Source organism: Scyliorhinus torazame, chromosome 4 (genome assembly GCF_047496885.1).
Source record: "Scyliorhinus torazame isolate Kashiwa2021f chromosome 4, sScyTor2.1, whole genome shotgun sequence".
Classification (NCBI taxonomy): domain Eukaryota; kingdom Metazoa; phylum Chordata; class Chondrichthyes; order Carcharhiniformes; family Scyliorhinidae; genus Scyliorhinus; species Scyliorhinus torazame.
The window spans coordinates 206068380-206085482 of record NC_092710.1 but is presented as its reverse complement, the minus strand read 5'-3'; the positions used below and the strand labels follow the sequence as shown (position 1 = coordinate 206085482).

At 50.6% G+C, this 17103-nt stretch overlaps 1 protein-coding gene across 5 annotated transcripts in view; it reads left to right on the top strand.

The window, feature by feature from the left end:
* The window catches only part of LOC140410710 (ectonucleotide pyrophosphatase/phosphodiesterase family member 3-like), a 280597-nt gene that overhangs the window by 232549 nt on the left and 30945 nt on the right, over positions 1–17103 (top strand). For 4 of the 5 annotated variants that reach the window (XM_072499147.1, XM_072499148.1, XM_072499151.1 and 1 more), the window contains 3 exons: positions 1090–1222; positions 7368–7442; positions 15680–15812. In XM_072499147.1, coding sequence (XP_072355248.1) covers positions 1090–1222; positions 7368–7442; positions 15680–15812 — 341 coding nt within the window. Of the gene's footprint in view, positions 1–1089; positions 1223–7066; positions 7329–7367; positions 7443–15679; positions 15813–17103 lie in introns of those variants that run through there. The other variant, XM_072499152.1, reaches the window with a different exon arrangement.

The following is a 17103-nucleotide window of genomic DNA, read 5'->3' as shown; positions in this document are numbered from 1 at the left end:
CGCCGCTGATATCCAGTAAGTCTTACTTCAATGCTCGCTACGAGATAGGCGCTCCGAGCTACCAATCCGTACCAACTTCGAATCCCGCAGGCTCAGAACCCGAACGAAAGGCCATTTGTTTCCCTGACCTGGTGGGCCAGTTCCAAGTTAAGTATTTGCCTGTTAGTCGTAGAAGTAGCTTAGACGTAGAATTTGTACATGAGTAGCGATTACTGTGTATAATAAATGTGCTTTGATTTAAATCTTACTAATCGATGTATTGGATTATTGATCATTACTCGGACTTGAACCACGTGGCGGTATCAGAAAGATACCTGGCGACTCAAGAGCAAAGGTGATAAAACAGAGCAATTAAACTGAGGCAAAAGTTAGCAACAGGGGCGAGGGGGGTCTGACCCCGGGGGGGGCTCTCCGCTGTGGTCTGGCCCACGATCGGGGCCTACCGATCGGCAGGCCGGCCTCTCGAGCTGGGGCCCCTTTTGTTCCGCGCTGGCCCCTGTAGCCCTAAGCCATGTTGCGCTGGGGCTGGCGCGGAGAAGGAAGCTACTGCGCAAGCGCGCATTGGTGTCGGCCCCACTGCGCATGCGCAGACCTGCGGCACCCATCTGACGCCGGGGATCGGCAGCTGGAGCAGCGTAGGTCACTCCAGTGCTGTGCTGGCCCCCTGTAGGGGTCAGAATTGCTGCTCCTGAGGCCATATTTGACGCCGTCAAGAAACGCAATGGTGTTTACGACGGCATCAACACTTAGCCTCAGGATCAGAGAATCTCGCCCATGGTCATAGCAGACTTTAGCCAGAATTATAAATTATAAAGCTGCTGGGTGAGCCTTGTACACATCACCAAATGGGGTGTTTCTGCTTATTTTTAAAATCAAATGTTAAATGCATTGTTTTGTGGTAACTTTTATTAAATGGGTTTGCACTTTGTCACTTACAGCAAAACATAGAGCAAGGGCAAAACTAGTTTGTCCCTCCGGGATGTGATTGTTATGTCAAACTATTGAATACTACCCAGCTTATGACTGATGGAGAGCCTGATTGCAGAAATTTAATTGAATAACATTTTTTTTCTTTTGTTTTGCTGACAGGAAAATCTAGTTCCTCCTCTGCCAAACATTTTAAACTGTGTGCTTGTTGATGTTCGAATTCCTTTTAACATAAACCAAAGTTCATACAATAAAGAAGATCAGGACTTAACGTACGGATTCCTTTATCCACCCAGTAAGTATTGCACAGGCCTGTGTCCAATCTATACGTAACACTTTAAGTACCGCAGATTTTCAGTAATATCTACCTCGAGAGTCATTGCAACTATGACCCTTCACTTCTGTAACGAGATGGGCTGTGGGTATTAAGAAGAACTACCATTGCCATTTCCGAGCTGAAGTTTGTGGATGATTACTGCTATTTACATTTACTGTTCTAATTTTGACTGTCTGAATTTAACACTTGACACCATTGGTTTCCCTCTTCAACAGCTGTAATGCAGCTGTTCCTGAAAAGGTTTTGCTGCACTGTAACAGAAATACAATATTTTATTGCGGTTTCAAATGACAGTTCTGCAACGCCGTGATGTCAGCCTGGATTTTCCTTGGTAAAAGTGCCCAGTTTCAAGAAATCTGACAGTGGCAAGCAACAGAAATTGAAGTGAGGGAGGTATTCAAAAATCTGCATCAAAACATCCCCTAAATTTGCACCATTTAATGTGCATGGGCTGAATGGCCGTGACTTTTGGTTGCTGCCTCTGTGCTTCCTGTAAAAAGAAACTTACTGGCCCTACATACATATGAATTAAGAGCAGAAGTAGGCTATTCGACCCCTCGAGCCTGCCCCGCCGTTTAATAAGATCATGGCTGATCTATTTGTGTTTTGAATTCTGAATTCCCATCTACTCTGATAATCTTTGATTTCCTTGCCTAATAAGAGTCCACCTACCTCTGCCTTAAAAATATTCAATAACCCCACCTCCACTGCTTTCTGAGGCACAGTGTTCCAAAGTCACACAACCCTCGAAGAGAAATAAATTCTCCCATCTTCGTCCTAAAAGGGTGACTCCAAATGTAAAAAGGTGCCCACAGTTCTGGACTCAGCCATGGAGGGAAACATTCACCTGATCAAGACCCTTTAGGATCTTATAAACTTCAATCAAGTTACTCCTCACCCCCTCGAAACTCCAGTGAAAACAAGTCCGGTCTGTCCACCCTTTTCTCATAAGACAAGCTGTTCACTCCAGGTATCAATCTAGTAAACCTCCTTTGAACTGTCTCCAATGCATTTACACCCTTCCTTCAATAACGAGACCAAACTGCACATTGTATTCAGAATGTGGTCTCAACAATGCCCTGTATAATTGAAGCATAACATCCGTACTTTGATGTTAAATTCCTACTGTAATAAAGGATAACATTCCATTAGTCTTCTTAATTACTCGCTGTACTTGCATTCTAACTTTGTGTGACTCATGGGCTAGAACACCTACATCCCTCTGCACCTCAGAATTCTGCAGTCGTTCTCCATTTGAGTAATATTCTGCTTATTTCTTCCTACCAAAATGAACAGCTTCACATTTTCTCACATTATAGTCCCATCTGCCTATTTATTTGCCCACTCACACAACCTATCATTATTCGTCTGCAACCTTCTCATGTTATTATTATGTCCTCTTCACAACATACTTGCCTGCCTATTTTTGTATCTTCTGCAGGTTGAGTTACCATGCCTTCACTCCTCATCGTAAGTCATTGATATAAATTGTAAAAGGTTGAGCCCCCAGAACACACCCCTGCTGCACTCCACTCGTCACAACCTTCCAAAGACTCATTTACGCACACTCAGTTTTCTCTCAGACACCCGATCTTCTATCCATGAAAGTATGTTACTTGCTATGCAATGAGTTCCTACTTTGAGCAATAATCTTTGATGTGGCACCTTTTCAAATGCCGACAGGCTCCCCCTTATCCACAGCACATTATACTCCTTCAAAGAACTCCAATTAATTGAGTAAACCATGTTAACTCTTCCCCGTTTCTAAGTGCCCAGCTATAACCTTCAATAGAAAGGTCACATATGCCATTTTCCAGGCTATTGGAACCTTTCTAGAATCTAGTGAATTTTGGAAAGTTAACACCAATGCATTTACTACCTCATCACCTATCTCTTTTAAGACCCTACGATGAAGTCTATCTGGACCTGGAGACTGGTCAGCCCACAGCTCTATCTGTTTCCTCAATACCGCTTCCCAAGTGATTGGAATTTCATCAAGTTCCTCTTTCTCACCCACCTCCTGAATTGCAGCTATTACTGGAATGATTTTTGCATCTTCCATAGCAAAGGCAGAGCAAAATATTTGTTCATTACATTCCCCTTTCCTTATTATCTACTATTAATTCCCCATGCTCACTTTTTGGAGAACCAACACTCACTTTATCAACTCTCTTCCTTTTTACCTGTAGAATACCTGTAGAAACTCTTGCTATCTGTTTTTAACGTTACAATTTCTTTCTCCTGATTAATACTTTCCTTAACTTCTTTAGTTAACCACAGACATAGGGTCCTCCCCTTAGAATCTTTCTTTATAGTGTGGATGTACTTAGTCTGAGTATTCTGAAATATCCCCTTAAATGCATGTCACTGCTTCTCTATTGATCTACCCCTTAGCTTAGTATTCCAGTTCACTTGAGCTAGCTCAGCTTTTATCCCACATACTTGACATACTCGTCTTAGACCCACTCTTCTCCCTTTCAAACTGGAAGTAAAATTCGTTTGTGGTTGCAGCTCTGAGGGGATGCCTTTACTCTGAGGTCATTGATTAATCCTGTCGTACTACACAACACCAAGTCTAATATAACCTGCTCTCTGGTTGGTTCCACAAAGTGCTGCTCTGAGAAACTATCTTGAATGAATTCTATAAACTCCTCATCCAGGCTGCTATTGCAAATCTGAATTTTCCAGTTTACATGTAGATTCAAAGTGCTGTGATTAATGCCATCCCTTTATCACAAGTGCCCAGTGTTTCTTCTTGTATACTTTGTCCTACATTATGGTTACTAATAGGGGGCCTGTAGATCCCTTTTATATGTCATGGCACACCTCCGATACTATTAAAAAAATGTTGAGGTACGTCTTCTATTTTCTCTGCATTCTTCCTTTACTGAGAACTTTGTTTTTAATTTCTCCCTGTCCTCTCTCCTGTCTTTTTATCTCTTCCTGTCTCTCTCGCTTCCCTCCGGGCTTTTGCACCCTTTTTGAGTTTTCACTTTTTGTGCAGGTGCATGAGACCTTTGCCTTTAGCTACAAGCCCCGTTGGTCATGGGCCTGACCAACATAAAATCAAAACCACGTATGTGCGGCTCTTTCCCAGCCGGTACATGCGGAGAAGGCCCAGCATTCATCAGGCCTGGGAAATGTCAACCACAGAGCTGAAGACAAAGGTTAGTTTTAGTTTATATACATGAATTTTGAAACTTCTTTTGCAGCACATCTGGGGGGATCTTCATGGCGGCACACTGGCTGCGAACCACTGCTGTGACTTCCCACTAGTAACTTAATTTCCCAATTATTCCTCACCTCCACTCAAACTGATTCTACATCCTGATCGTCTGAACCAAGATCATCTCCAACTATTGCACCAATGTCATCCTTGATTAACAGTCCTAACCTTTACCAAGATTCCTATTCTTCTTGAATATCATATAACCCTCAATATTCAGGACTCAATCCTTGTCATCCTGCAGCAACGTCGCCGTAATGGTTAACAGATCATATTTAGTTACTTCAGTTCATTTACTTTTGAGCGGAATCCAGCAGACTTAAAACTAAGTCCGGTTTCAGTTGCGTTTAGCGGGATGTTTCTTGGTGGCTACAGTGCTGAGATTCGCCCAATTATTCACCGAAGCCTCCTCTGGGCATCCCGGCAGCCTCCGCGTCTTGCGGGATACAACCAAGTCTCGCGAGGCATCAGAATCAGAACTCTGCCCAAAAGTGGTGGGGCCAAAAGTGCTCGCTGAAGTAGGTCTTAAACCTACTTAAGGCCTACATACCCGGGATCTACTGGACTCCCTCGATTACCTGGCCTCCCCAGGGAGTCTGCAGCCAGGCACCAATCAGTGCTGTTCCACAAGTAGGTAGACCAGGCACAATGGCTCCCGGAGGGTCTCCCGGGACATCAGAGACCCCTGGGTGACCAGGGTCATTGCAGGGTGGCTTCCTGGCCCTTCCCCTGGAACTTGGCCACCTTGTCACTACCACCCTGGCACTGCCAAGGTGTCCGGGTGGGAGTACAATGCTGCCCAGGTGCCAGGGTGGCACTGCCAAGAGTCCAGGCCCGAGGGGGGCCATACCCAGGAAAGGAGGGTGGAGATGGATTTTGAAGGGCAGGGCAGGTAAGTAGGGGTCTCTGGGAGGTTGGGACGGTGATGGTTGGGCATCCTGGAAGGGAGGGGTGCTGTAAGGGGGATTGGGGGGCCTGAAGAGGGGGCCCCCAGGGACCCCATAGCAGGATGTCCAGACTTGGGGGGGGGGGGTGGAGTAGTGCCCATGTGCTGGGGGGGTGACATTTCTCAATGAGTGGGTGGTGTGGGGGACCCACAAGCTCACTTAGTGATTGGGGCACCTTTCAAAATTGCGGCCCGATCTCGGAGTTCAGCTCCCCAGTTCACCTCCTCCGACCTTCTGGTGGCCTTTGGAACCCCTGCTAGCCCCCCCCCTAATGGACAACACCCCCCCTCCCCATGCGGGCCCAATCCCTGGCAGTGGCACCCTGGCAGCACCAGGGTGGCTCGGCCAGGGTGCATGGGTGGCACTGCCAGGCTGGCAGTGCCATGGTGCCCTGGTGCTAGAGGGAGTGCCAGGGTCTCTGCCCCCAACCACCTGGAGGTCTCTAATGGCCTACGAGACCCCCGAGGTGCTGGCATGCCTGATCCATGTTTGTGGAAACCAGTGCTAAACAGTGTCTGGTAGAGGTGTCACAGGCATGTCTATTGCCTCTTGGGTGCTGTGTGCATGCAGCGTCCGGGAATTTAAATGAGTCTAATGGCTAATGGCTCCTTTAAATATGCTGAGCTGGATCACGCAAGTAGGGCGAGATCCAGAATACGCCAGCTGGAGCGAGTTGGATGACTCGCGATCGGCCCGGCACAGAGCCCGATTTGGGGCTCTCGGGCATAACCTGGTGGCTGAATCGCACACACATTCTGATACAGAGCCTTTAGTTTTGCATTTTGGTTATCTTTGTAACACCCAGTCTTAACAGTTGGTGTATTCTTAGATTTTTTTTTCGTGATCTTAATTTCCCATGTTACTATTTTTCTCTCACACAAGAACAGAAAATACCAGACAATCTCCGCAGGTCTGACAGCATCTGTGGCGTGAAAAGGGAGCTCACGTTTCGAGTCTGGAAGCCCTCTCCATTTCCCTAGTTGTACAGTTGCATGGGCAGCACGGTAGCATGGTGGATAGCACAATTGCTTCACAGCTCCAGGGTCCCAGGTTCGATTTCGGCTTGGGTTACTGTCTGTGCAGAGTCTTCACGTCCTCCCCGTGTGTGCGTGGGTTTCCTCCGGGTGCTCCCGTTTCCTTCCAAAGTCCAAAGATGTGCAGGTTAGGTGGATTGGCCATGATAAATTGCCCTTAGTGTCCAAAATTGCCCTTAGTGTTGGGTGGGGTTACTGGGTTATAGGGATAGGGTGGAGGTGTGGATCTTGGGTAGGGTGCTCTTATCAAGAGCCAGTGCAGACTCGATGGGCCGAATGGCCTCCTTCTGCACTGTAAATTCTATGAAAGCATGCCGGTCCAGCACGGTTCAGGTGCAGAACATCCCAATGGTACAGCTTCCATTTTCCCAGTACCAATGCCAGCGTCCTGCAAGCCTATTTTCCCGCCTGCTAGTTAAATTGGTCCGTATGGTTTAGTGGCCAAATTGTACCAGAACTGTACATTCAACAAGAAGATTGCAATTCTTTGTAATTGTCTGTTTTCAGAAATGAGGGTAACTTCAATAAAATTGTAGTGTGCAATATCTTGGCGGGATTTACCGACCAACCCGCCACGTATTTCTCGGTTGTGCAGGTAGCCCGCCAGAGGGATTTCTCGACCCGCCATTTTCAATGGGATCTCCTGGTGACTGCACCTCTCACCGCCGGGAAACCTGTGCGGCGAGTGGGACTGGAATACCCCGCTGGCGTGAACAGTCGGTAGATCGCACCCAGTGTTTTTGCCTTTGTATCAGTCTTAGTCTGTATTATGTAATCTGTATCAGCATTCAATTTTGACACTGAATAAAGCAAACGCAATCAGGAAGTATGCTTCTAATTGCAACAAGTTGCATGCTATATATATATTTTTTTAACTCTGCGCACTTTTTATCCAGACTTGCAGTCAAGACCATATCAATTCGAAGGTGTATTTACCAGCAACCTTGTACCTATGTATAAAGCATTTCAAAGTAAGTACAGAATACTGCCTATTGCTTGCTGCAAACACCATCACAATGGCATATTTATTTACACACACGGCGGGATTTTCCGGTACCACTCGTCCTGAGGCCGGAAATTCCAGCCCGAGGTCAACAGACCTTTCAGAGGTCCGTCAAATTTCCTGTCCCACCCACGATGATTCTTACCACCGAGGGAATTTATGTTTCTATAGCAATTAGGATTTTGTGACCATTTGATTATTTCATTGTGCCCCAATTTAACTTTAAGTTGAATGTGCTAATTACTGAATGGTCACTTAATATTCTCACTGGTTGCGCTCAGGAGTAACTTTAATTCCAATTAAAGGAGGTAATTATGAGTTCATAGATTGGAGCAAGGAGATGATCAGTCCAATTCTGATCATTTATACAGCACTGACTCCCTTGCTTTCATTATGACTCATTCATAGACTTGATTAAAAGCAATTCAAAGCCACTTGAACCTTAATAATTCATCACAAATTATTAAATGTCCTTGCTTGATGTATTAAATAAACATACTTAAGTGCTGCATTTTCTGAAATGTCAAACTCTTTGAAAGACCAGATCAAGTGACAATGCACAACCATAAGAAAGCGAACAGCTGGTGTAACTTTATCTGGGATTCTATTTAATATTTAAAACTCATTGTTTGAAATGTTCTATAAATGATTTGCGGTTACCATTTGTTACATTATGTAACTCCAATTGAATTTGTAGTTTAATGAAGTCATCCATTATCATGGGTGCGATTCTCCACTCCCGCGCCGGTTGGGAGAATCGCCTGGGCCGCCAAAATTTCCCGCGACGCCGGTCCGACGCCCTCCCGCGATTCTCCCAAGCAGCGGGAACGGCCCTGTCGGGTTCCGCAGGCCGGAGAATCGCCTGAGACACCCAAAATGGCGATTCTCCGGCACCCCTGCTATTCTCAGGCCCGGATGGGCCGAGCGGCCAGCCCAAAACGACGGGTTCCCCCCGGCGCCGTCCACACCTGGTCGCTGCCGTCGGGAACAGCGCGGGAACGCTGGGGGGCGACCTGCGCGGGGGGGGATCCTGCACTAGGGGGTACCTCAAATGTGGGGTGGCCCGCGATCGGTGCCCACCGATCGTCGGGCCGTCCTCTCTGAAGGAGGACCTCCTTTCTTCCGCTGCCCGCAAGATCCATCTGCCATCTTCATGCAGGGCGGACTCGGAGAGGACGGCAACCACGCATGCGCGGGTGACGCCAGTTATGCGCCACCGGTTGTGTCATGTATGTGGTGCCGCCTTTACGTGGCGACAAGGCCTGGCGCGTGTAAATGACGCGGCCCCGCACCTAGCTCATTATCGGGCCATGAATCGGTCGGGATAGGGGCCGTTTTGCGCCATCGTGAACCTCGACGGCGTTCACAACGGCGTGGCCACTTCGGCGCGGGAGTGGAGAATCCCGCCCCATGTGTGTAGTAATAGTTTCCATTCAAGACGGTTCATATCTATCCTCTTAGATTTTTCACCTTCCTGGTTACCTGGGAGCTACATGTAAGCTATTAACACATCCTACCAAAGCGGCATACTCACTGTGCCTTTAGAGAAATGAGTTACACACAAGCCGAGAAGTGTGGTTAGATACAAATGTGGGTTACAGTTTTTTTTAGTGAGGAGTTTAATTTATGGTCTGGAAGCATATCAACTACCACAAATGAACTGCATATTAAACTCAAGACCACTTATGCGGCAGCTATTTGTCTCGGTATCTGAAGAATGATCTCCTGCTAGCTGACTGGAATTGTATAACGAATTGTGTGTTATGTTGAAGCTAGACATCTGGGGCTGGATTCTCTGTTTGCCGATGCCAAAATCGTGAAACGTGATTGGGCGGAGAATAGCTCCGACACCAAAATTGTGGTAGACACCGGTTTGACGTCAAATCGGGAGGCTCAGGCATCCCGGAAATTATGTAAATGTGGCGCTCGCTGCGTGCGCTGAAAGTGCAGGGGGCATATCATTAGCGGGCCTGACGCCCGATGCTCCGGGGCCTCCATGATTCACCGTCTCTGATAGGCCTGTCGTGTTGGGCAGGCCGCTCGGCCCATCCAGGCCGGTTTGTGGGGGGGGGGGGAGAATCGCATGCGGGCGTCGGGACGGCGTGGCGGGCCTCGAGCGGCGCCCGGGAGATTCTCCCACCCGGCGTGGGGGTGGGGGGAGAATTCCGCCCGTGATGTCCTGGCTGCTGAGCGAGACAGAGGAGGTAGGAAATGGTGTGGAGTGTCTGCGGGCTGCTGGTCCGGAAACCGGCCGTGCTGACTGCAGCGGGAGGGTGGGGGGGGGGGGGGGCCTTGCCAGGGTCGAGCGAGGGGAAGGGACAGGCCAAGCAGCCGGGGTGCCCCCCCCCCCTCCCACAGGGCTGGGCACCGACCGCCATTATGATGGCCATCTTGCTGACCACCACTTCGGTCCCTGGTTCTGCACAGTGACACCAGCCTAATGGGTGCGCCCACCCCGCACCCCCCTCCTGCCACTGCCCCCCCCCCCCCCCCCCCCCAACCACCACACCTGAACACCCCACCCGACCAGCAGCTACCCACCGGGGGACCACCCAGGGCCACACCCACGAGAACCCCTTGTGACGGCAGTGCCAGCCAATGGTGCCCCTGGGAGCAGGGATGGGTGGCACCGACGGGGCAGGGGTAAGGGAGTGGGAACATGCGTTGGTAGGGCCCGCAGTGCCAACCGGGCCACTATGTAGTCCATGGAACCTGATTGGGCATGGGAGAATGCGCCATTCACCCCTGCAAAGATTGGCTTTTGGACATCAACCTCCGATGCTGGCTGTCGTGGCGATGGCCACAGCTTTGCAAGATGCCCTGTGGCAGCATGAGCGGAGGCTGCTCAGAGAGGAGGCGGAGGCTGCAGCAGACGAGCGGGCTGCGGAGGGACAGGTGGGAGCCGCACAGGCTGGAGGGCCAGCCACCCAATAGGCCCAGGAGGAGGAGGAAATGCCAAGGGGGCACCGCATGTGGCCCCGTGTGTACCGCAACTGCATGTCATTTGAGGGCCTTCCGGACCAGCCATGCAGACGGAGACTGCGGGTGAGCAGAGGGACAGTGCGACACCTATGCCAGATGATGGCACACCTGGCACCTCGGGGGTATAGGGGAGGACACCCACTCCCGGTGACTGTCAAGGTGACGATCGTGCTCAACTTCTAGGCCACGGGGTTGTTCCAGTCGCCAAGTGGGGATCTGTCTGAGATTTCGCAGGCATCGGCGCACAGGTGCATCCATGCCGTCACGGAGTCCCTATATGCCCATTCGGACCAGTACATCCAGTACCATGTGGTTCGAATCCACCAGGATGCCCGGGCAGCAGTGTTTGCTGCAGTCGCCGGGATGCCCTGTGTCCAGGGAATGATCGACGGGATGCACGTCACCCAAAGGCTACCTGCGGGTAACAGGCCACTGTACACAAATAGGAAGGACTACCACTCCATGAACATACAGCTGGCGTGCGACCAACAGATGCGCATCATACACGTCTGCGCCCGATATCCGGGCAGCGAACACGACTCCTTCATACTGGCACACTTGGTAATCCCCGACATGTTCGAGGGGCATCTCCCCGGCTGCGGGGCTGGCTGCTGGGCGACGGGTTACCTGTTGCGGTTGTGGCTGATGACGCCTATCTGGAGGCCACATACTGACGCGGATACCCGCTACAACGACACCCATACAGCGTCCAGGGGTGTGGTCGAGCGGTGCTTCGGAGTCCTGAAGATGCAGTTCAGGTGCCTAGACCGCTCTGGAGGGGTTCTCCACTATGAGGCAAGGAGGGTCGCCCGCATCTCGGTGGCCCAGCAGAGGGGCAAAGAGCTGGAGGATGATGAGCACAACACCATCGCCAGAACCAACGCGCAAGGGACGCCCTCGTCGCCTCACGTTACACCGACTAGGGGAGAGGGGGGTTGCTGGCCAGGGGCACGGACACTATCTCACCTCCCACACCACCAAACCACCTGCATGCACACCCTGTCCACGACACATACATGTGGCGCGATGAGCTGGGGTCACTGGATTGGCAGTGACAGCGGGTCTGATCCATGGGATAGAGGATGATGACAACTCGCTCTGCGATGAGCTCCGAGCTCCACATTGTTAGACAATGCCTGACCTATGTCCATAGTAGCACCTTCCACCTGGGTGATCCCTGCATGCGAGCTGACCGGTCCATCACATGGGCCTGCCGAGTTCTTGGGGTGGGGTGCTGGGGCGGTCGGGGTGGGGGGGGGGGGGGCGGGGGGAGGGGGAGTGCAGGGAGCACGGTCCATCCACGGGGCCTGCACTGGTACCCCACACCCCACTCCCCCTGACCGGCCCACCCCACACCCATCAGACAGAGCACCGAGGCAGGTTTCAACGGTGTTAACAGGTGTTTATTGTGAAGAAATGTACACAATGTGCCCTAGCCCCTATAACTAAACTGTGCCCTGCACCCGTGCCAACTTAACTGGTGTCTAACTTTCTGGCTTTACGGGCCTTCACACTACGCCTAGGTGGTTCCCCAAATGGCACAGCAGGAGTGGGGGCGGCCTGCTGACTCCTGCCCCGCGACAAGAGCCCCCGTGGCGCCAGTCTCCTGGTGCTCAGGGGTCCCGGGTGGCATGGTGCCACCCTGTTCTTCCCGCTGCCCACCAGATGCATCAGGGACAGGAGGAGGGAGTCCGCGATGCTGCGCTGTTCCGGTACCCCCCTGTGGGGGTCACCAGCATGGGCCCCAGCACCTCCTCCTCACTCAGGGTGCCCATTGGCCCCCGGGCTACTCCGTGGGACGGGGGTGCGAGCGCAGCCACTCCCTGAGGCACCCCCACCACCTGGCACTGCCAGTCCTGAAGGCCCTCTCTGGTATTGACCAATGTCTGCACGTTTGCGGCCATGGAGCACAGGGAGTGGACCATCTCCGTCTTGGATTGTGCCAGCACCCTGAGGGTCTGTGCCACATCAGCGAGTGACTGGGCCACGTCCCTCTGGGACTCAGCCACCCCGCCCAGTGTTTCTGCCAGTGCTCTCAGCCATGGCTTGCTGTGACTGGGCCATGCTGAGGAGTGCCGCTGCGATATCCAGGTGGATTTGGCACATGGCTGTCTGTGAGAGGGCGGCTCAGTCCTGAGCCTCGGCCCCCGGCTGCACGGAATGCCCTGCCCCAGGCCTTGCACACACTGACCCATATCCGACACCGCCGCCCCCAATGCCTCCACTGCGGACGCACACGTGCGGTGTCGGCCTGGGTGGCATGCATGACCGGAACCACCCCCTGCTCCTGCACGCGGGTGGACTCCTCCATCTACTCCTGCAGGTGCTGGAAGCTGGCCCTCATCCCCTCCTGTAGTCCCTGGGTCTCTGACTGCACCTGCACTGTGGTTGGGACTGAATTTTCCAGGAGCCCAGGACCCATCTGGGCAGCAGCTGGTTCCTGGGCTGGCCTGCCCTCCGACCGTCCGGCCCCTCGGCTGCTCCTACCTCCACCTGCTGTATCGGATGTGATGTGTGGTTCGCACCAGATAGTGTCCCAGGAGTCTCTTCACTTATGTGCCCAACCAAGGTAATAGTTTCTGGGATGGTGGAGGGTGTTGGAGAAGCTGTGACGGAAAGTCCATGTCCTCCTCCGACCCGAGCTCTGGGGCCTCCTCAGTCTCGGGCAGAGGGCTGGTGTTCAGGCTGCTCTCCCCGTCAGTGCTCTGCTATTCTGGGGGCACCGGCTCTGGCACTGGCTGGAGGGGGGTCTCCGGATGAACCAGTCCCATCTCGGGCAGGTCCTGTAAGACATAAGATGACATATATGGTTAGAGAGCGGGACTGGGGGGGGTGAAGGATGTGTGGGTTGCGGAGGTTGAGAGGGGTGTGAGGTGAGGGGGTTGGGTGGGGGGGGGGGGTCCACACATGTGTCATGGGGATCCGCAACTAAGCAGGGTCTCACTTGCTCGCCTGCCACCATCCTCCACATTGGCGACCCCTTTCCTCTGGGCCGCCGACCACGTCTAGTGCCCTTTGCTCAGGCATGGGGAGGGGCTGCAGGTCTGGTGGTTTTCTACTGGGGGTGGGGAGCAAACACAAACACCGACACTGTTAGACATTCCGACGTATGCAGCCCTGGGGTTGGGTAGATGTTGGCCTGGGTGCTGGCATATGGGGCAGAATGGGGGTTCTGCTGCCCCCTGGGTTGGGGGGGAGAGGGTATGGGTTACATGTATGGGGGGAGGGTGGTTGGTGCCAGGGGCACAGCGCAGCCTACTCACCTTGGCCGCCCTGAGGAGGTTGTGCAGTTTCTCCCTGCACTGGATGCCAGTCCTGACGACGTTGTCCACGGCGCTGACCGCGTCTGCCATCTGTGCCCAGACATGGTGAATGGCGGCGCCTGGTGGCCTTCCTCCCAGGCCGGGTTAATGGGTCATCCTTCTCTCCTCCACGGCGTCCAGGAGGGTGTCCAGCTCAGTGTCCTTGAACCGTGGCTGCTCGCCTTCCAGCCATCTTGTTGACTGGGACGGTATGTGTGGGGGGAAGGACCGTTTCAATGCAGCTGCGGCGTGTGAGCCTCATGTGCACCAATCATGGACCCGATGAATCCGGTGCCGTTTCGCTTGGAACCGGTTGCGTTCCATGTGGCGATGGCGCTAGCCCATTTAGAGTCGGTGCACCTGCAGCTGTTTTTGTTGTCATAAAACACTACTGTTCCCACGCCAGCGTCAGCACTTAGTCTCAAAATCAGAGAATCCCTGGACCGGAATCGCTGGGTTTAAACCCCCTCAGATCTTTGATTTGCAATGCTTTCATTCATATCAATGTGAAATTAAATTGAAAGGCTCTGATTGACACCTTGCTCATCCAGCCAGTTTAATCTCATTTTCCTTCATTCTTGCTTGGATTTCACGGTGGCCAGCTGTGAAACTTACTGCACTGTTAATAAACATCTAGCTACGATTGACTGCTCTTGGACCATATAAAAGCCAGATAAGTGCTCTCACTTCAGCTTTTTCTTTGCAGAAAGCACTTAACTGCCTTTGATGTGGTCCAAGAACTGTCTCTGTAATGGGGGCGGGGGGGGGGCTGGGGGCTCCTAGGCAGGAGTCTCTGTAATGTGGGCAGGGAGTGTTTCAGACAGGATTCTCTGTAATTCGCGTGGCTTCCAGGCAGGGGTCTCAGTAATGGGAGGCTTCCAGGCAGGGGTCGCTGTCATGGGAAGGTGCGGGGGGGGGGGGGGGGGGGCGGAGCTTCCAGGCATGGGTCTCTAATGGGGGACCTCCAGGCACGGGGTCTCAAATGGGGGGGCTTCCAGGCAGGGGTCTCTGTAATGGGGGTGGCCTCCAGTCAGGGATCTCTGTAACGGGGGGTTTCTGGTGGGTGTCTCTCATTATGGGAGGGCTTTCTAGTGGGGGGTTTCCTGTTGCGCCTTACTGGGGGGTTTTCTGGTGGGGATCTCTCTTATTAGGAGGGGCTTCTGGTGGGGTAGCTCTGTAATGCAGCTTTCTGGTTGGGGTCTCTAATGAGGTTTCTGGTGGGGGTCTCATGTGGGAGTTTTAGGTGGGGGTCTCTGTTGTGGTGGGCAGTGAGGGGGTTTTATGGGGAGGCGGGAGAGTGTTCCCCCGATAGTCTTTGGGAGCGGCAACTCCCTAAAAGAGTTACCCCCTTGGCCCACCGCGTGGTCCATTGTGCCAGGGCCACGCTGGGTCATATCCGCACAAATTCTCTCCCGCATGTTCAGAGAACCGAAGATTCTCACGGGCTTGGTGAATCCGGTACCCAGCCCATTAATAGTATGTTAATGGTGCAATTTGACCCATTTGCATCTTCCCGCTGGAGTGGAGCAGGAACCTCGATGCCACAGCTGGGACCAGAGCATCGGATCGGGATTGTGCCTTGACCAAGGCTGAATCCTGGGATCTCTGCTACCTGTGATTTCTAGATATTTCACTTTCTGTGCAGGAAATGTGCATCTGTAATGAATGGATTAGGCATCTGCACATTTTTTGTCTATTCTTTTTATTCCTGAGCATTTGTGACAGGTAGAAACTTGGTTATTGTACAAACTGCAAGTTGCTGCTCCTGATCGTTACAGTGGGAGTAAATACATTACAGAAGGTTTTTTGGCTCCTAGAAAAGTGAGAAACGTTTCCAGCTATTTTGTGTACTTTGATATTTGTCATGTCGCACAGCAAAACTGCAGAATTATAATGAATTTATTTGTTTGTGACTTGACAGACATATGGAATTACTTTCACAATGTTTTGCTGGTGAAGTATGCTATACAGAGAAATGGCATCAATGTGATTAGTGGACCAGTGTTTGATTTTGATTTTGATGGATGGTTTGATACTTCTGACATAATCCAAGAGTAAGTAACTTCTATCACTTTTCAGTGGTACTATGATTAATTTATTTCCGGCACCTTATATAAGTGCTGAAATGTATCATTTAATCCATAATAGACACTAATAAATTTGATGTCTTTGCTAACCTCCAAAGTTTTTATTTCCCTTGAAACATGAATTATTGAAACATGGAAACATGAATATTTTTTAAATATCCAAGTGATTTAGTGTTTAATGAATCATAGGATCTGACAGCACAGAAGGAGGCCATTTGGCCTATCAAACCTTTAATGACGCCACTTGTGTATATGGATACTAAGGTTTGTCTGCTCATTTGCACTTTTCAAAATCATGTCATTTATAGTAGACTGTCTTTCCACATTAAACATCCCATAGTACATCACTACATTCTTCTCCAATTTTCCATGAGTCTTCCCATTTCACCACTCGCTCTGTGTTATCCTGACATCTACAACTATCCTCAACACTGTCTACTATGTTAGCAAGTTTTTGTATCATCACCCATTTATAAAACTTGAAGAGTAATGAACCCAAAACTGATCCTTCAGGAGCACCACTGCAAGTCATTCTCAGTCTGAAAAAATCCATCAACCACCACCTCCTGTTACTGAACCAATTCAGTACCCATTCTGCCACTATCTCCTTAATTCCATTAATAGGAGCGGAAAAAAATCAAAAGTGAGAAATGGAAACTTTTCGGCTCATTAGCGCACTGGCGAAATGTGTTTTAATCATCCAAACTGGCATCCAACTGTTTTTTAAAAAACCCTTAAGATGTTGACACCTACTCTATAGATTATCTCAAATATTCATCAGTGTTTAAGTAAAGACATTCTTCTTATGTTTTAAAATTTACCTTTCAGCAATTTAAATTTATGGTTGTATTGTATTCCAGAATTTTACTTTGTCTTCCCTAGAACATGTATTATTGTGTATGCTTTGATGAGATTCTCTTTAATCTTCATCTTAAGTTTCAATGTTTGATTTTCTTTATTGTTTTTCTCAGAACTTAACTCTTTTCCATTTGAGATCATTCTTGTTTCATTCAGAACTACATGCCATACTCAGAATGTAGTCAATGTAACCTCTGCCGCTTTCTCAATCTTCCTGAATAGTCACATAGAAAGTGGAATGTAAAGTGATCACAAAAAGCAAATGGCAGGATTGGGGTACTGTGACTCCTAGGGATGTACGATGGGACTCCATTCATTTGTGTTTACATAAATATTTTGACATAGGAACAAAGAACAAAGAAATGTACAGCACAGGAACAGGCCCTTTGGCCCTCCAAGC